The sequence below is a fragment of the Salmo salar genome, chromosome 14, assembly GCF_965601325.2.
Source record: "Salmo salar chromosome 14, fSalSal1, whole genome shotgun sequence".
NCBI classification, from domain to species: Eukaryota; Metazoa; Chordata; class Actinopteri; order Salmoniformes; family Salmonidae; genus Salmo; species Salmo salar.
Genome location: NC_138304.1, coordinates 54267501 through 54284975, shown reverse-complemented (window position 1 = coordinate 54284975; position 17475 = coordinate 54267501). Strand labels below are relative to the sequence as shown.

General features: G+C 41.5%; 1 protein-coding gene across 4 annotated transcripts in view; it reads right to left on the bottom strand.

Annotated features, from left to right (window-relative positions):
* Window positions 1–1058: 1058 nt before the first annotated feature.
* The window catches only part of fubp1 (far upstream element (FUSE) binding protein 1), a 35260-nt gene continuing 18843 nt past the window's right edge, over window positions 1059–17475 (bottom strand). For 2 of the 4 annotated variants that reach the window (XM_014141337.3, XM_014141338.3), the window contains 9 exons: window positions 17277–17475; window positions 11730–11890; window positions 11306–11454; window positions 10609–10685; window positions 10260–10385; window positions 9584–9658; window positions 9048–9110; window positions 7247–7413; window positions 1059–6859 (listed from right to left, as the gene is read on the bottom strand). The exon at window positions 17277–17475 is cut by the window's right edge and continues 53 nt beyond it. In XM_014141337.3, coding sequence (XP_013996812.1) covers window positions 6851–6859; window positions 7247–7413; window positions 9048–9110; window positions 9584–9658; window positions 10260–10385; window positions 10609–10685; window positions 11306–11454; window positions 11730–11890; window positions 17277–17475 — 1026 coding nt within the window. In that variant the 3' untranslated portion in view covers window positions 1059–6850. The remainder of the gene's footprint in view (window positions 6860–7246; window positions 7414–9047; window positions 9111–9583; window positions 9659–10259; window positions 10386–10608; window positions 10686–11305; window positions 11455–11729; window positions 11891–17276) is intronic. The other 2 variants (XM_014141339.3, XM_014141340.3) reach the window with 1 other exon arrangement.

The window sequence follows — 17475 nt, the reverse complement described above, 5'->3', positions numbered from 1 at the left end:
GAGTAGTAATTTCCTGGGTGACTTTCACTTGAGTCATTTTCTATTAAGGTATCTTTACTGAAGTATGACAACTGGGTCCTTTTTCCACCACTGATCCAGCGTCACCAATAGAACCAAGTTGTATTTTAGCGGCTGGATACAGACCCTCTGACTCACACGAGCAGTGTTGGTGCAGTGACTGAATAACATGTGTACATTTATTTCCCAAAGTGAGGAGTGTGGTCAGCGTGTCAGGTCCAAATCGGTGACGCGGCAATTTCTATTTTATTTAACCAGGTAGGCCAGTTGAGAACAAGTTCTCATTTACAACTGCGACCTGGCCAAGATAAAAAGCAGTGCGACATAAAACATATTTACTCCAGTGCTCAACAGGAGAAAAACATAAAAAGCAACATTCAACAAAAAGCCTTATGGTAGAGAAATTAACATTAAATTCAATGGCAACAACTCTGGTGGACATTCCTGCAGTCAGCATGGCAAGTGCACGCTCCCTCAACTTGAGACATCTGTGGCATTGTGTTGTCTGGCAAAACTGCACATTTTAGAATAACCTTTTGTCCCCAGCACAAGGTGCAGCTGTGTAATGATCATGCTGTTTAAATCAGGTGTGGCATATCAAGAAGCTGTCTGGTGGATGGATCATCTTGGCAAAGGAGAAATGCTCACTAACAAGAATGTAAACCAATGTGTGCACAACATTTGAGAAAAATCAACTTCCTGTTCAGTGTGTTATAGTAAATGAATCCCCCCGTGTGTGAGGGGGAAAAGCAGGTCCACCCTCTACAGAGAGCTTCATGCAGCGTAAACAATTGTCAAAGTGGTAAAATGCACACAGGCGTGTTCATTTGGGAATTGTTCCCAGACAAAATGCTGGACGGAAGCATTTTCAAATTGGAGATTTTCCATTGAGCTTGCTTTGTGTGTCCGGGACACCACCTCATAGCTAAGGAAGTTGACAAAGATGATTGGGCCTTTTTTTTTTTTTTTTTAAACAATTTTATACCAGGACTATAAATGTGAAGCATGAGTAACTTCAAACAAGGAACAGACACGATGGCTAAATGTTACAACTTTATTACTGGACAGGGCAACAAAGATACAGTAATTTCATAAAAGACAGGAAACAAAACAAAAACAAAATACATTTGATAATATTAAGGCATCACAAGAAACATGTTTAAATTTGTTTACCTCTAAAAGGCATGCTCCATATTTGTCCCTTCTGATTTAGTCTTCTACACCCCCCCCCCCCCCCCAAACGCTTTGAAACACTTTGCTCAGAGATGAAAGAGCATCTAACACACAGATTACACTAATTAATGAAAGAATGCAAAAAATAGCAAATCACTAGCAGAGAGAGGTATGTGGGTTCTAAGAAAAAAGTAAAGAAAAAGGGGACATTTGGGTTCTAATGAATGTGGAAACTAGAAAGTAACCAACTACAATTTCCTGCCATAATGGTTGAAAAACACAATAGAAGCAGTTCCTGGTTACTTCTCATCGAACCATCTCCAGCAGGGGTCTAAATTAACAGTGGGAGCACTGGTGCGCCTAACTTAAAGTTAGGCTAGGTGCAACAAAATGTATCTAGGAGCACCAGAATATTTTATATTTTGTTTGAGGTAGCATAAAAAAAAAAAGGGACTTAAATTAAATTCTAGCTACTTTTGAAGCACATGTTGAGCTCTAGAAACTAATATTAAACCCTGGAGAAAGATTTAAAAAAAAAAAAATGTTGATTGAAAAACCTTCCATTGAAATTAGTCATTTATGGAATACTAGGTTTCTACCTAATGAGATTATTGAAAATTCTACACCGTCTCTTTAAGAGCATCAAGTTCGTGATGAGACATGCAAGTCACTCATTCGTTCGATGATCATTGATCTCCTGAAGAAACTATCCCTTCCTCTCCCTCTGTGCCCTCCGATGTTTGATATACTGGTAAAGTAACCAGGTTGTTAGCTAGCTAGGTTGAGGTAACATGACTGAACAAAAATGTAAAAAAAAATAAAATAAAATTGCCAGAGAGCAGCTTTGGAACGACCCACGATCTGGTTTATGAACAGGGCCTTAAAAAAAAAAAAAAGTTGTCCACAGAAAAATAAAAATCTACCAGCCACTGACAGCTATATATTTTTTTATTTTACCAGCCAATAAAATTTGCCGTAACACCAAAATCTTTAACTCTTGGTTTAGTTATTCCAGGTGAGGGATTTCCTCCCCCCTTTTGATTTTATAAGGTTCACTCAATCACAAAAATAAATAGAATTTTCTAAGTCCACAGCAATGCTTACAGTAGATCAGGAGCCCACTTAAGAGGTCTGGGGAAGAAAATACATATATAAAGGTAAACTATATATATATATAGTTTACCTTTAATTTCAATTGCGCACCTTCAAAAAGGGGTTTTGGCTGGCGGCGTTTCTGTACTGTATACAATAGCAGAGTTCGCAAAACAAAAAGACCTTGACATTATATCACGATGCCGGTTAAGCCTACGCTGCAGTTAACATTTAATTTGGAAAGTTATTGGGGAAAGCTTTTAGAAATTACTATTTGGGCATCACTTCCTGGCTACACAAAGCAGCCGACAGCCATGCCGTTAGGTCTTCAGAAATTTGTAAGAAATAGAAATCACTGATGTATTCTTTACACGTAGGCTTTAGATTGAATGAATCTGCGCTCGCTTTCTCCTCCAGGGCACTCTGAAACAACTGACCAGTGAATCCCCACCAACTGGCCAATTTAGGGCTCCCGAGGGGTGCAGCGAACAAAGGCACTGCATCTCAGCGCTAGAGACGTCACTTACAGACCCTGGTTCGATTCCAGGTTGTATCACAACCTGGGAGTCCCATAGGGCGGCGCACAATTGGCCCAGCATCATCCGGGTTAGGCTGACATTGTAAATAAGAATTTGTTCTTAACTGTCTTGCTAAGTTAAATAAAACAACTATTATTTGGGTAATTATTTCCCTGGTCACACCGGTACACCCAAAATAAAACCCGTCAGGTCCACAACAAAATATCTAGGAGCATATGCAACCAAAAATGGGGGCACTTTAGAATCCTGATGTCAAGCATTGGTGATTCAACTATGCAACAAGGCCTAGTTATGACAGTTGTAGCATCCCAAATGGAACCCTATGGCCTTTCTAGTACACTACTTTTTGACCAGAGCCTACAGGGCACTATATGGAATAGGGTTCTATTTGGGACACAACCAGCGGGTGAGTGGACAAAGGAAGGCAATCAATAGAATCATCATGAAAACATGTGGAGAAACACTAGACATCAGTTCAGTTAGACAACTTGCAGTAATTCTACGACATGTTAACCTTAACTTTTTATATAACGAGACGAGGGAAACCTGGACTAAAAATACAGCCCTAACTAGCAAACAGTATGTTAACTTGAGCAAATCACACAATTCTGTATTTCATTGCTTTGCTTTTGTTTGTTTGGTTGTTTACCTTATCTGGAGCGCGCTCTCGAATGGTCACCTACACCTTGATCATCAGCCTCAAAGGATGCCTCAGAGTAGTCTCCTTTACGTGAGGGACAAACTCACAGGTTCCTGTTCCTGAATCTAGAACCTACGCTGGCTTCTAGAACCTTCTCTGGCTTCCAACAGCATCTGAGTGAGAGGTGGAGGGAGGCAGGCAGCAGGGTTTTTATGAGAACACCATTACAGCACTGCAGCATTGTGGCAGCGGCAATATAGAATGTATATTCAAGTTCACAGCTTTCAGTCAACACCAATGAGTCAGTTGAACAGCATGAGCATCATATGCAGGTGTACTTTCATAAACGTTTGTAGACCTATTAATACATACGTATATAGATATATATGCACATAGGGCTGGCTTTATGACAGACCGAGTTGACTGTTGACTGTTTGCAGTTTATGTTATAGTAATGTGGAAGTACAGGGCTCGAGCTGTATGCATCACAGATCACACTGCAGAGACTTACCAAGTTATGCGTTATAATATGCCTCATGATAGTGAATATCAATAACAACAAAATGACCTCAGAAAATGAGAACTTAAAACAGCATGTAGAAAGAACGCTTTTTTTGCAATAATTGTACTACGATAAGTCAAGTGGGAAAAGCCATCAAACCACATTGCAATTGGCCTAAGAGGATAAACGTTGCTGCTCCTAAAACAAACCATATAACTGAAGTTGTACCATGCAAGTCATTCATCACCAAAATCACAGCACTATCATCAATATACTCTATATGAACAAACAACTGTTGATAACACTACGAAGCCTACCTGGACATGGCTCATATCAGGAGCACAGCTAGTGTTACTACACAGCACAGGTAAGCAGAAATATATAATCAGGCAAATTCAGGTGAGTATAAATGGATACCCATCTGGGTGTAAATATATATACACATCCTGTATATGATAGGTCAGAACACAGCTGTTTTCCTTAGGGTCGCTTACCTGTGTGACCGCAGCAGAACCTAAGGGGTCAAGGTCTGGGATGACAGTGATACTGCAAAGATCTCACACATATGATATCGTTTGCCAATCATTTCAGTTCAAAAACAGCCTTAAGGTTTTGTTTCAGAACAACAACAGTACTCAATAGAATGTCACGTCAATGGAATAACTTCATCGCTTAGAAAAAAATCAGAAGCACTTGTAGAACATTCTACTGAATGACAACCCAACAACATGCTGATAGGAGACATCAATAAACAGCATAGAAACAACTTCAAAATGCTACTATGGGGGGGGGGGGGGGGTAACTAGAACATTTCAGACTGAATCACACCATTACTGCAGTGAAAAAATGATGCATCTCTAATAGTAACTAAATTCTTGAGACTAATCAAAATGGCATTTCTTTTTCAAATATTGATGAAATAAATTCATAATTACATCTCTATTCTGGCTAAGCAATGGCACTTCAAAAAAAAACGATTGTTATCTAAAAAAAAAACAAATCAAGCACTTAACGATTTCTAACATTCCTAAATGAACCGCTGCGCAAAGCATTCTGCTTTGCTAGGAACAGATCCTTCAGTTCAGAGTTCTAACAGAACAGTCCGACTGGTATTACGACAGAACACTTTCCTACCTAAAAAACAACAGAGCCTAGATAGAACTACAATGCAATATTCAATGTAATCTATGTCGAAATGGTAAAAAAAAAAAAAACGTTTATAAATTTCTAAATGACAATTCCAAGATACTGTACTTTATCATAACTTTTGATACTTACCCAGTAAATTATTAATTTTTTTTAAGGAAAAAATATGCAATTTGACAGAAACAATAGTTTTGTAATAATCAGTCAAAGAAATACATTGACAGCCAGGAAAATAACTGGGTTTGTTATATATAGTCACAGTATTGTACTTACAGAGTAGGAGGTCAGAGGTTAACCCTGTTGGCTGATGGTACCGCTCAGACCAGCTCAGACCACCCCCTCGGCCCTACAGACAACCTACGTTCTTCCGTTGGGTAAACTAACAGAACAATGCATGGGCAGAGCAAAAATAAAAATACGACTTATGCATTTCACGTTTTTTTATAGTATCAAAAAGGCCAGAAAATGTATACATTTTAGGGGGGGAAAACAAACGTTTGAATGCAATGCAATACAGCAGAACAGAACACGTCAGTTTACCTGTCCTGGAAGAGACAGAGGGAGCAGCAAAAAAAATACGAATAATAAACTAAAGCAACATTTCTGCAGTGAGAGTCACATTTTCTGAGGAACATTTTGGATAAATAAAAAAATAAAAAATCATATACTTGCTTTGCTTACCGCTTGTCTAAGCTTGGCTGTGAAGGAGGAAGTTACTCTTATTATAAAAATAATGCAGCACACTAAAGTTACCTCAACAAAGTCTGCTTCAGGATGTCTCCAATGGCGGCACCCTATTCCCTATATAGTGCAATACTTTTGACAAAAGCTTAAGGGAGCCTTGTGCACTAAACAGGAAATAGGGTACCATTTGATTCTCAGGCAGTACAACAGACAAGATTCGATCAGTTGTTTGACAGAGATGCCACAACAACCGAACACTGCAGGTAATGCATGAGTCCAGACGTATCATAACATTATGCCACTAATACTACATTATGGTATTAGAAACATCTGTCTAGTCCTACAATACAGGCGGAGAGGAAGGGGGAAAAAAACAAAAAAGACTAATATAACCCAAGAGTAAAGACAGGTAAATTATTCTATTCAATAGTGGTCCTAAAACAGAACCTTGGAGAACACCGAAACTGGACCCCCCCCACCCCAAGTCAAAAAGGCAAAGCAACGGACACACATCTAAAAACATTGTACTAAGTTACCAGGAGCTGTGTAGAGTTGGAGAGAAACTGAACATTGAAAAAAAAAAAAAAAAAGTACACGATTTGAAGTCGAGTTCATATTGTAATAGCTATTACCAACCCAACTTACCAACATAGGAGGTTTCACTTTGTTTTATTGCAAAACACAACAGGCATATTATTTAAAAAACGGGAGATGATTAGCCATGGTAAACTAGCTGAATAACAGGAGCTCTTGAACCACATAGTATGAAGATACATGGGGCTGGAATTAACATATAATTACCTCACAAAAAAAAAAAAAAAAACGTTCATTTTACAAGGAAAAAAAAAAAGAGTCGAAAAACCAAAAAGATAGCAAAGGATGAAAGGTTTGTGTCTCTAGGTAGACTGCTGCCATCACATTATTGTGAAACACTTGAAAACAAAACCAACCAAAGGGGAAATTAAGATCTTCAAGGCATCTGCACCATCCAACACATTTAACAAAGGGTTTTGTTTTGTTTCCACAATGTCGCATTTACTTTATGTCCACTTCACATTACTGGCCCTGTGCAGAAGAAATACATAAAAAACACAGGCCATGTTAACAGCAGAACACATGGACGCAGCTTCTCCATACATCATATTAACCCTGTTTAAAAAAGCAGGAAGAGAAACTAGTGTTAGTTTCTTCTCGCGGCCGACTCATCTGATCCCCCTAGAACGCCTCGAGGAAGGAACGGCGTTAGCGACACAGATGAGCTACATTACAAAGGGCTTTATAAAAACACAGCAAGGGAGTTGAAATGAGAGCTAGTCACAGCGTAAAAAAAAAGAGAAAAAAAAGACCGACGATACAGGAAACAGAAATAGATAGTGGAGAAGTCGAACAAGGGTGGTACGAGGAGACAGCGGGAACCAGGGTAGGACGGTACAAGTCTTACTGGGGGTGTACCTGAGGTGCTTGTGGCTGTGCCCCCATGGCCTGTGGGCTGCCCTGTCCGTAGTAAGCAGCCTGTTGACGGTAGTACTCTGCCCAGGCAGCACTATAGTCCGGCTGACCGGCTGGCTGACCGGCTGGCTGACCACCTGGTGCTGCTGCCGCCTGAGGGGCCGCTTGACCTGGGGAAGGGAGGGACACGGTTAGAAACATGGACGAGACCACATTGACTCAGACGAACAAGGCTTGGCATTAACGCCAGTCTAGTGAATAAACTAAAATAATGACGACAACGGTATGGAACCCCACCAGACAAGTGGGATGGATAACAGTGAGTTGGAGACAAGGGGTGTGAACATTTAAACTATATTGTGATCGTTATCTTTGAAAAATAAAAAGAATCTGGAGACCCTTTTGGCCACAGAGATATTTTGCCGTTTTAAACCAAATTTCCTTCAATTCTGTCATGGGGCCCGAGAGAAAATGTAAGTTTCAAAGCTTATTTCCTTCAAATCTACACATTTTTCATGGAACTTGTACCGTGTTCTTATGCTATCTGAGTGACTAAACATGATAACAAAAATCAACGGTGCACCACGTCACGTGTGCAATTTCACAACCTCCCTGACTAGTTTATATTTTGGTAATAGTTACTTCATCTTTGAGATCTTATTCAAATCAAAAATAAGTTTATACTGCTAAATTAATATAGGGGAAACACAGACGGTGAAATGCGAAGTTTACAAGGAGGACTTCATCTCCAGGACCAGTACAGATGCAATGCTTAACAATCTAAACGGGAGTGGGCAGCAGCGCAGGTCGACAGACAGGCTCTTCACACTAATAAAATCACAGCGCCGATCACAGAAATTATTGCAGTTGATATGCAGCCATTGTCAAAAAGGCAGAAGATGTCTGCTTCAATACCCTAAAAGGCATATCTAGAACCACAAAAAAAAAAAAAAAAAAAAAAGACCCCACGTTGAAAAACCGTGACGTCTGGATGGAGAAATGATTGCTCTGCAAGTACAAAGAGTGACATTTCCAACACCACGCGTGGTGTTAACAGGTTGGATGTCTATGAACACGCCGTCATACAGCACTGCTACCAGCCATCACACTGATGAGAAGTGGGACATGAAGACACTTGTACTGACCACACGAAGTAGAGGCACACAGCAGGGAACCTAAAACGGAAGCCAGGACTGCAGTAGATTGAACTACATCACCCCCTAGCTGTCATAAGCAGGACAATATCTGCATTGTGAATTCATGAGGATTTTTTTTATACTGTTTCAACGGTTAAAAATAAATAAATAAATGGCTTTTTAAACATTAAGAAAAATGTTAGTTGAAGGACCACGGAGCGTACAGGGCCGACCTGGCTCCTGATATTTAATGACTGTTTCTTCTGGATAAATGGTTTTTATTTCTAGGTATTATTATTGCTCTGTTGGAGCTAGAAACAAGCCTTTCAAGACACCTGCAAAATCGGTGTACTACACAAATAAACATTGATTTGGAGATTGTCCAGCAGGTAATAGACTAGTCAAGTCAGTGATACCAAACTGGACCAAGGAAAGGTTTTAGAAACTTCATTGATACGACTGTGAGAAGGGGAACGAACCCACCACTGGTCCTTCGGGTGGCGGGACAGAAACCCTCTGCTTTGCTCTGGGGCAGCTGTGGCAACAGACCCTCTACTAGAGAGAGAGAGCTGAGAAGGGACACAGCTGCCCACAACATCTGTGCCTTACAAAACCCACTACAAGCACAAGTTTAAACTTTGGACAGTTTGAGTTGCGGAGGTCTTTACCTTGTTTCTTGTAGTACTCCTCCCAGGCCTTGGTGTAGTCCTGTGGTTGCTGACTTTGCTGCCCTGGAAATGATTAAACACGGTTTTAGTCTCAACAGAAAAACCTTCCACGCAAAGTCAACAAACTATGTTCCTTCACCATCTATTCACAGCGGTAGTTGTAGCACATGAGCAGGTAATTGTTAGACAAGACAACAGTATGGAGGTGCAGAGGAAATAAGCTAGTCTTTTTTTAAACAAGGGTGTTGTTTATTGCATGTCTGTGGCTGGATAAAAGAAGACCAATACAAAAACCAGTCTAAACAGCATGGGCTTGAAAACCAACCAACCGGTTTACCGCAAACACAAATGGTCACAGCAGCCAGTGAACCACACATCAAGACATCACAATCATAGCCCCCAAAAAAGCTTTTATTTTATTTATTGTTGTTGCCATTTCAGAGCCCCATAGCTGTTTCCACTGATCCTCAATTAGTTCTAACAACGGAAAAAAAGACTCAGAACTGAAGCTTGGCAAAACACATTTATGTTTATACCCATTTTCTTGTAATATTCCTCCCAGGCCTTGGAGTAATCGGCCTGCCCAGTATGACCAGGTCCCTTGGGGTCACCTGTTAAAAATGGTACAATATAGTATTGAGAAGCATTCTGAGACTGACCATAGTTCGTCCTCCACCCCGCTATGGGCGCTCTGCTCTGACACCAGAGATAAAAGCTACTCTGTTCCATTGAGGTTTCAAAAGAAGGCGCCATGTTTAAGCTCTTAACTACACGACACAGGCAAGACTGTTAGGCCGGGATTCAAGCTGTAGTACATTTGAGCGACAAAAAAGGTAATTGACACTTATGCAGACATCTAAAAACCTTTAACCATAAATGCATTCTCTGCAACAACAAAAATAAGTCTGGGGAAATTCTCTTTAGGAAAAAGGTGGCTTGTCTGTAGTTCAGTGGAGCAGGGTTAGAACGCACTTTGAATGAATCCCGGTCTGAGTCCAGGTGTCTACAGACCATGCAGAGGTTACCTGGGTTGTATTCATTAGTGCACACTAACGGTTTGGCAACAGAAAAATGTTTATTTTGGAGAAATTGAGGTATGTTCCTGCCTGTTTCATTCCAATTGTTTCTGTTTGGTTCTTAGTGAATACATCCCAGCAGGGAACCAGAGGTTGTGATAGAGAAGGGGTGGGTAGGGGGGAGAAGCTAGGTTACCTTGCCCGTTGGCCTGTGTGGTGCCAGGGGCACCGCCTGTGGGTGTCATGGGGGCCTGGGGTTGCTGCTGGTACTGGGAGTAATACGCTGCCCAGGCAGCTGCGTTGGCATCAGCTGCAGCTTTACCTACAATCAATACACACATTAGATATATCTCCCTGTTGAATATACCTACACAGAATAAACATGTCTTAGCTTAGGGCCTTGTAGAACGGAGCCAATAAACTCAGACTGTCTCAACAACAACAAAAAAGAAAAAAAGGGGGGTCTTGTAACAATGTTCAATCTATTTAACCAGGTGAATGTATCCATTTGTCGATAGATTATCACATTGGATGTGTTAACTTACCAGGATCCGGCTGTCCTTGCTGCCAGTGGGGGAAGCCGTTACCCCAACCCTGAGGCTGGTAGGGAGCGGGAGGACCACTGAGAGGAGACAACCATCAAAACGCTGGCTGGTAACAACAAACTATAATACATGTGATAAAATGAAAGCCTTCTGTATCAAATCTGAGGTTCTCCCATTTAATTGTATTTCATAAAAGCTAAATATATTTTTAAAAAGTGGCAATGTGATTTTTTGGGGGGGGACCTGACCAAATTCACATAGAAATCTGAGATATAGATCTGTGATTCTACTTGAAAGGAATTCAAAGAAGTGCTAGATTTGTTCTATTTCTATACTTCCCATTCTTAATTTTGGTTTTTGTGTCTTTTACTTTCGGATTTGTACACCAGCGTCAAACAGCTGAAAATACATTGTTTTTGGTTATGGAAAACATATTTCACTGTGGTTTAAGATGGTACAATGATTCTCTACACTAGACTTGCTTATTTTGACAAACTGAAATTATGCAAACTACTAGAGTTTCAGCAACGAGGAAATGTCACGAAATGTGATTTCTGCACAGTGCAACTTTAATGCACTTATTTCAGCCTACTTTGCTTGTAAATATCCATTAAGTCTTTTTTTTTTTTTTTTTAACGTGGTTTACACGTTTTATGGCTATTTAAATATCAGTGAAAAGCTTCAGAAGTCTCCTTACTGTGGTCCTGGGGGTCCCTGGTTGTAGGGGCCGGGGTTGTAGGGACCCATCTGAGCAGGGTGCCCAGGAGGGCCGGGTGGGCCGTGGGGAGACGGCCCTCCGTGTGGCCCTGGAGGACCTTGGGGACCACCCATTGGACTGACTGGACCCTGGGGGGGGGACATGGAGTGGAGGGATGTCAAACAGCGTACCTGGCTACAGAATTAGAAGATATGATAAATGCAATGGCTGTAGAAAGTTGAAAATGTGTGAAGTAAGATAGAGAGCAGACTCACAGTGCTTACTGACCAGTTAGTAATTCAGATAAAAACATTGATTTCTACTTAAATTTAGAAAATGATCCACTAAACTTTTACACCACTGTACAGTGATTAAGAGAGTATAATTTCTACTACAGACAAATAAACAGTGAAAAACGACTCACCCCGATCTTCTCCTCGACCAGCTGCCGTGCGTAGTCGATCTGTTGGTGTGATCCTCGGACCGTGAACATTTTAATGTTGGGGTCGGAGTTGGGTGGAGGGTTTCTCTGGAGCTCAATACGAGCCCCAGACTGCTGGCTGATGCCCTTGATGGTCTCTCCTCCTGGAGCGGGACAAAGGAGGGAGGACTGTTCAGACTAAACAAAAAACTAGAAAAAAGGTCTATTTCCAAAAGAAAATGTGTGCGCTTGGATCTTTCCCCTTGATCCCTCATGAACATGACCCAGGGCTACTAAAAATGGAACCAGACGAGACTCCGGCTACCATATTTTAATACTTGGTTGCCAAAAAAAATGTTTATATGATAAAACCATGAGGTAATGAACCCACCAGTGGTTCTTTGGGTGGCGGGACAGAAAACCTTTGCCTTCCTCTGGGGGCAGCTGTGGCTACAGACCCTCTAATAGAGAGAGAGAGCTGCGAGGGGACACCGCGTCCCAGGATTAACAAATCAGACTAAACTATAAATTGTCACGATAGTCACACTTTCAGAGAGGAAAATATGGGCGTTAAAAACTACTGTGAAACATCAATTGAAGGTTCTCATAAGCAGAGGAGAGTTTGAGGCAGTGTTTTAGAAGTTCAGTGTCTCTGAGAATATGAAATATACTTATGGTCACCGAGGGAGCGCTGAAGTTTAAAGGGTCTACACCAGAAGTTAATGGTTATAGGAGGAAGGTATATTAGTGGGTGCAATTAAGCTTGGGAATGTGCTGAGTGCAGGGAAGCGATGACATGTGGCAGGCGTTGATAAGGGGAGAGAGCCATTGATTAGTGATGGAAGGGGTCCAGGTCAGGCATTGATAAGGGGAGAGAGCCATGGATTAGTGATGGAGGGGGTCCAGGTCAGGCGTTGATAAGGGGCCAGGTTAGATCACGTTAAGGGAGAAATAAAAGTTTAAGGCCTGTATCACTTAGTGTCCTGCCTAGCAGTAAAGAACGATGTTTGTTCAGATGGGTAGGAGGAGACTGAGCCAAGGAGGAAGGGATAAATATCAGTGCTTGTGTGCGAATGTTTGTCTAATGCAGCTGGATTGATCCTCCGGGAAGAATAAAAACTTGAATAAGCTTTTCGTGGTGTCAGTTGGTTTTGTTTTTACTCAGTAATTAGAACCTAACAACTTAGACAAGGTTTAATGACTTGGCATTGACCACTGATATGAGGCGTCTTCACTACGCCATTTAGCTGTGTGTGGGGGCTGTACCAGGGGTGCAAACTGGAGGGGGGAGAGAAATGAGTCAAGTCTGAAAATAGGCTTATTTTCTTGCAATGAGGTTGTCACAAAACCAACATTTTACCAACGATGTGATACCAGGCCAAGCATCACAATACAGAGTTGTAGTGGGCTGTGGCCAACAGCGCGGTCACCGACAGCAAATTTTAGAGCCCCTCTTGGCCGCCGATAATGTTTTAGGGGGAAGGCAGGCAACTATTTAGCAGCTGTGGCCCCATGATTGGTTTAAAACCGCATTCCAGGCGGTGTCTATTCCACAAATTACCACCGGCTAAATCTGATGTTAAAATGCCTATTTACTCTGTTCCATCTGACTGTGCAATCCACTCATCAGCCCAGCCAGGCAATTAATAAACTTCTTGTCCACTATAAAAAGCATCTACCAGCAGCATACCACCCTGCATCCCACTGCTGGTTTGCTTCTGAAGCTAAGCAGGGTTGGTCCTGGTTGGTCCCTGGATGGGAGACCAGATGCTGCTGGAAGTAGTGTTGGAGGGCCAGTAGGAGGCACTCTTTCCTCTGGTCTAAATATCCCCCGGCCCTGTGTAGGGTGCCGTCTTTCAGATGGGACATTAAACTGGTGTCCTGGCTCTCTGAGGTCATTAAAGAGCCCATGGTACTTATCATAAGAGTAGTGGTGTTAACCCCAGTGTCCTGGCTAAATTCCTAATCTGGCCCTCATGCCATCACGGCCACCTAATCATCCCCAGCTTACAATTGGCTCATTCATCCCCCCTCCTCTCCCCTGTAACTATTCCCCAGGTCGTTGCTGTAAATGAGAATGTGTTCTCAGTCAACTTACCTGGTAAAAAAAAAGCTAGACATTCCTTTTAGACTAACATGTAGTTTCCAACTGTGTATAAACCTTGTCTGTCTCTTCGATATTTGCAACATTGAATCCAGCTGCCCCCAGAGTGTTGGGTTCTAATTCTCAAGAGTAAAAAAACAAACAACTGAAACGAAACCGTAACCAAGTTCTCTCTCCCAGAGGGTCAATTCAGCTGCATTAGACAAAAAAAAAATTCACACAAGCACTAACATTTAACCCTTCCTCCTGGGCTGAGTCTCCTCCTACCCATCTGTACAAACATTTTATCTTTACTGCTAGGCAGGACACTAAGTGATACGGGCCATAAAACTTTTATTTCTCCCTTAAAGTGATCTAACCTGACCTGGACCCCCCCCCCCTCCATCACTAATCCATGGCTCTCTCCCCTTATCAATGCCTGCCACATGTCATCGTTTCCCTGCACTCAACACATTCCAAGCTTCCTATATACCTTCCTCCTACAGATAACCGTTAACCTGTCTGGGATAGGGGCAGTATTTTCACAGCCAGATAAAAAAAGTACCCGATTTAATCTGGTTACTACTCTTGCCCAGAAACGAGAATATGCATATTATTAGTAGATTTGGATAGAAAACACTAAAGTTTGTAAAACTGTTTGAGTGGTGTCTGTGTATAACAGAACTTATATGGCAGGCAAAAACCTGAGAAAATTACAAGCAGGAGATGGCCTGTCTGACAATTTGTAGTCCTTCTGTTGCATCTCTATCGAAATTACAGCATCTGTGCTGTTACGTGACACTTTAAGGCTTCCATTGGCTCGTTAAAGCCTTCAGAAACCGGATTAACTCGTCTCCTGTCTCCGGGCAGATAACAGGAGCAGAGTTTGTCAGTGGACTGCCTGGTGACAGAGAGACTGGAGATGCACGTTCGAGACGTCGCCATTTTTTTCTTTCCCTCTTTGAATGAATACAACGTTGTCCGGTTGGAATATTAGCGCAATTTTAAGAGAAAAATAGCATAAAATTGATTTTAAACAGCGTTTGACATGCTTCTAAGTACGGTAAAGTAACATTTAAAAAAAAAATGTCACGAAAAGCACTCGCGCGTCACCCTTCGGATAGTGACCTGAACGCACAAACAAAACAGAGATATTTGGATATAACTATGATTATTTGGAACCAAAACAACATTCGTTGTTGAAGTAGAAGTCCTGGGAGTGCATTCTTACGAAGGACAGCAAAGGTAATCCAATTTTTGTAATAGTAATTCTGAGTTTAGGTTGCCCCAAACTTGGTGGATGTCAAATTAGCTAGCCGTGATGGCTGAGCTATGTACTCAGAATATTGCAAAATGTGCTTTCGCCGAAAAGCTATTTTAAAATCTGACCTAGCGATTGCATAAAGGAGTTCTGTATCTATAATTAAAATAATTATGTATTTTGTCAACGTTTATGATGAGTAATTTAGTAAATTCACCGGAAGTTTGCTAGTTCTGAACATCACATGCTAATGTAAAAAGCTGTTTTTTGATATAAATATGAACTTGATTGAACAAAACATGCATGTATTGTATAACATAATGTCCTAGGAGTGTCATCTGATGAAGATCAAAGGTTAGTGCTGCATTTAGCTGTGGTTTGGGTTTTTGTGACATATATGCTTGCTTTGAAAATGGCTGTATGATTATTTTGGGCTGGGTACTCTCCTGACATAATCTAATATTTTGCTTTCGCTGTAAAGCCTTTTTGAAATCGGACAATGTGGTTGGATAAACGACAGTCTCATCTTTCAAATGGTGTAAAATAGCCATATGTTTGAGAAATTGAAGTTATAGCATTTCAGGTATTTGTATTTCGCGCCACGCGATTCCACTGGCTGTTGAATAGAGTGGGACGCTAACGTCCCACCTAGCCCATAGAGGTTAACTTGTGGTGTAAAAACCAGTCTCGATCACCCCTCAGATACAACAATAGTAACGACCGTCTCGTGAGTCGGGATGAGACAAGCAGCATTCCTCAGTCAGTCGAAATCATGAATCAGCATCATTTTTATGGATAGAAACATCAATAGAAAACAGGTCAAATGAAACAAAGTGCAGCTAGTTTGCAGTGTTTCCAGCTTCAGTTTGAAGTGAGTGTGTGTTAGCTGTGTTGTTGGCTAGCTCCTCTGAACAACAGTATCCTAATGAGGACATTTTCTATGCCAGGTAAAACAGCACATCATTAGCTCATTGTTATGGATGAATCCAAATAAAATGTCACTAGAAAACAGCTCAAAACAAACGCAGCTACTTTGTTATTCTGGCAGTACTTTTTCACATGACTAAGTAAGCCGTAGTTGGCTAGTTAGAGAGCAAGGGATAAGAAAGTTGCCAGCCAGTATGGCAATGGAACATTTAGAAAAGTGAATATGTTGGTAACTGGTTGTATAAAAAAATGATAATGCCCTCGAAGCCAGTGTTTTGGAAGATATATTGGCACGGTTTGCCAGCCTGAGACCAACACCTGCGCCAATACATTGCATTCGGAAAGTATTCAGACCTTGACTTTTTCCACGTTGTTACGTTAAAGCCTTATTCTAAAACTGATTAAATAAAAACAAAGTGTCCTCAATCTACACAACACCCCATAATGACAAAGCGAAAACAGGTTTAGAAATTTTTGCAAACGTAGATAACAAATCTTGCTTATTTACATAAGTATTCAGACCCTTTGCTATGAGACTATAAATTGAGCTCAGGTGCATCCTGTTTCCATTGATCATCCCTCAGATGTTTCTACAAGTTGATTGCAGTCCACCTGTGGTAAACTCAATTGATTGGACATGATTTGGAAAAGCACACACCTGTATATATAAAGGTCCCACAGTTGACAGTGCATGTCAGAGCAAAAACCAAGCCATGAGGTCGAAGGAATTGTCCGTAGAGCTCAGAGACAGGATTTTGTCGAGGCACAGCTCTGAGGAAGGGTACATCATGCGGTGGGGATGTTTTTCAGCGGCAGGGAGCGGGAGACTAGTCAGGATTGAGGGAAAGATGAAGCAAAGTAGAGAGATCCTCCTCAAATACAGGTGTGCCAAGCTTGTAGCGTCATATCCAAGAAGACTCAAGGCTGTAATCGCTGCCAAAGGTGCTTCAAAGTACTGAGTAAAGGGTCTGAATATCTAGGTAAATTAGACACTTTTTATTTTTTAATACATTTGCAAAAAACGTTTTATTTCCCCCTCCTTTGTCATTATAGGATATTGTGTGTAGATTGATGAGGTGGGGAAAAAAACAATTCAATCCATTTTAGAATAAGGCTGTAATGTAACAGTGTGAATACTTTCCGAACGCACAGTATATTTTCCCAAACAGTGGCTTCTCGGGCATTATCACTTCAGTTTGAGGGACTTCCAGTCAAAAAAAGTGCAGTATATAGGGAACAGAGTGCCATTTTGGACGTAACCCAGTCTAAGTTCACCTACCTTTGCCGATGATGAGTCCAGTCTTCATGGTAGGGACGGTGAAGGTGAACTCCTGCAATCCTCCAGGAGGACCCATGTTCCAGTTACCCCCCACGTTACCCCCCCTGCCTCTCCCCCTGCCCCCTCCGTTAGGACCGCCCGGCCCCCCCTGCTGAACACTCCTCAGAAGGTCAGAGATTATCTCTGCTGCATGCTGGGA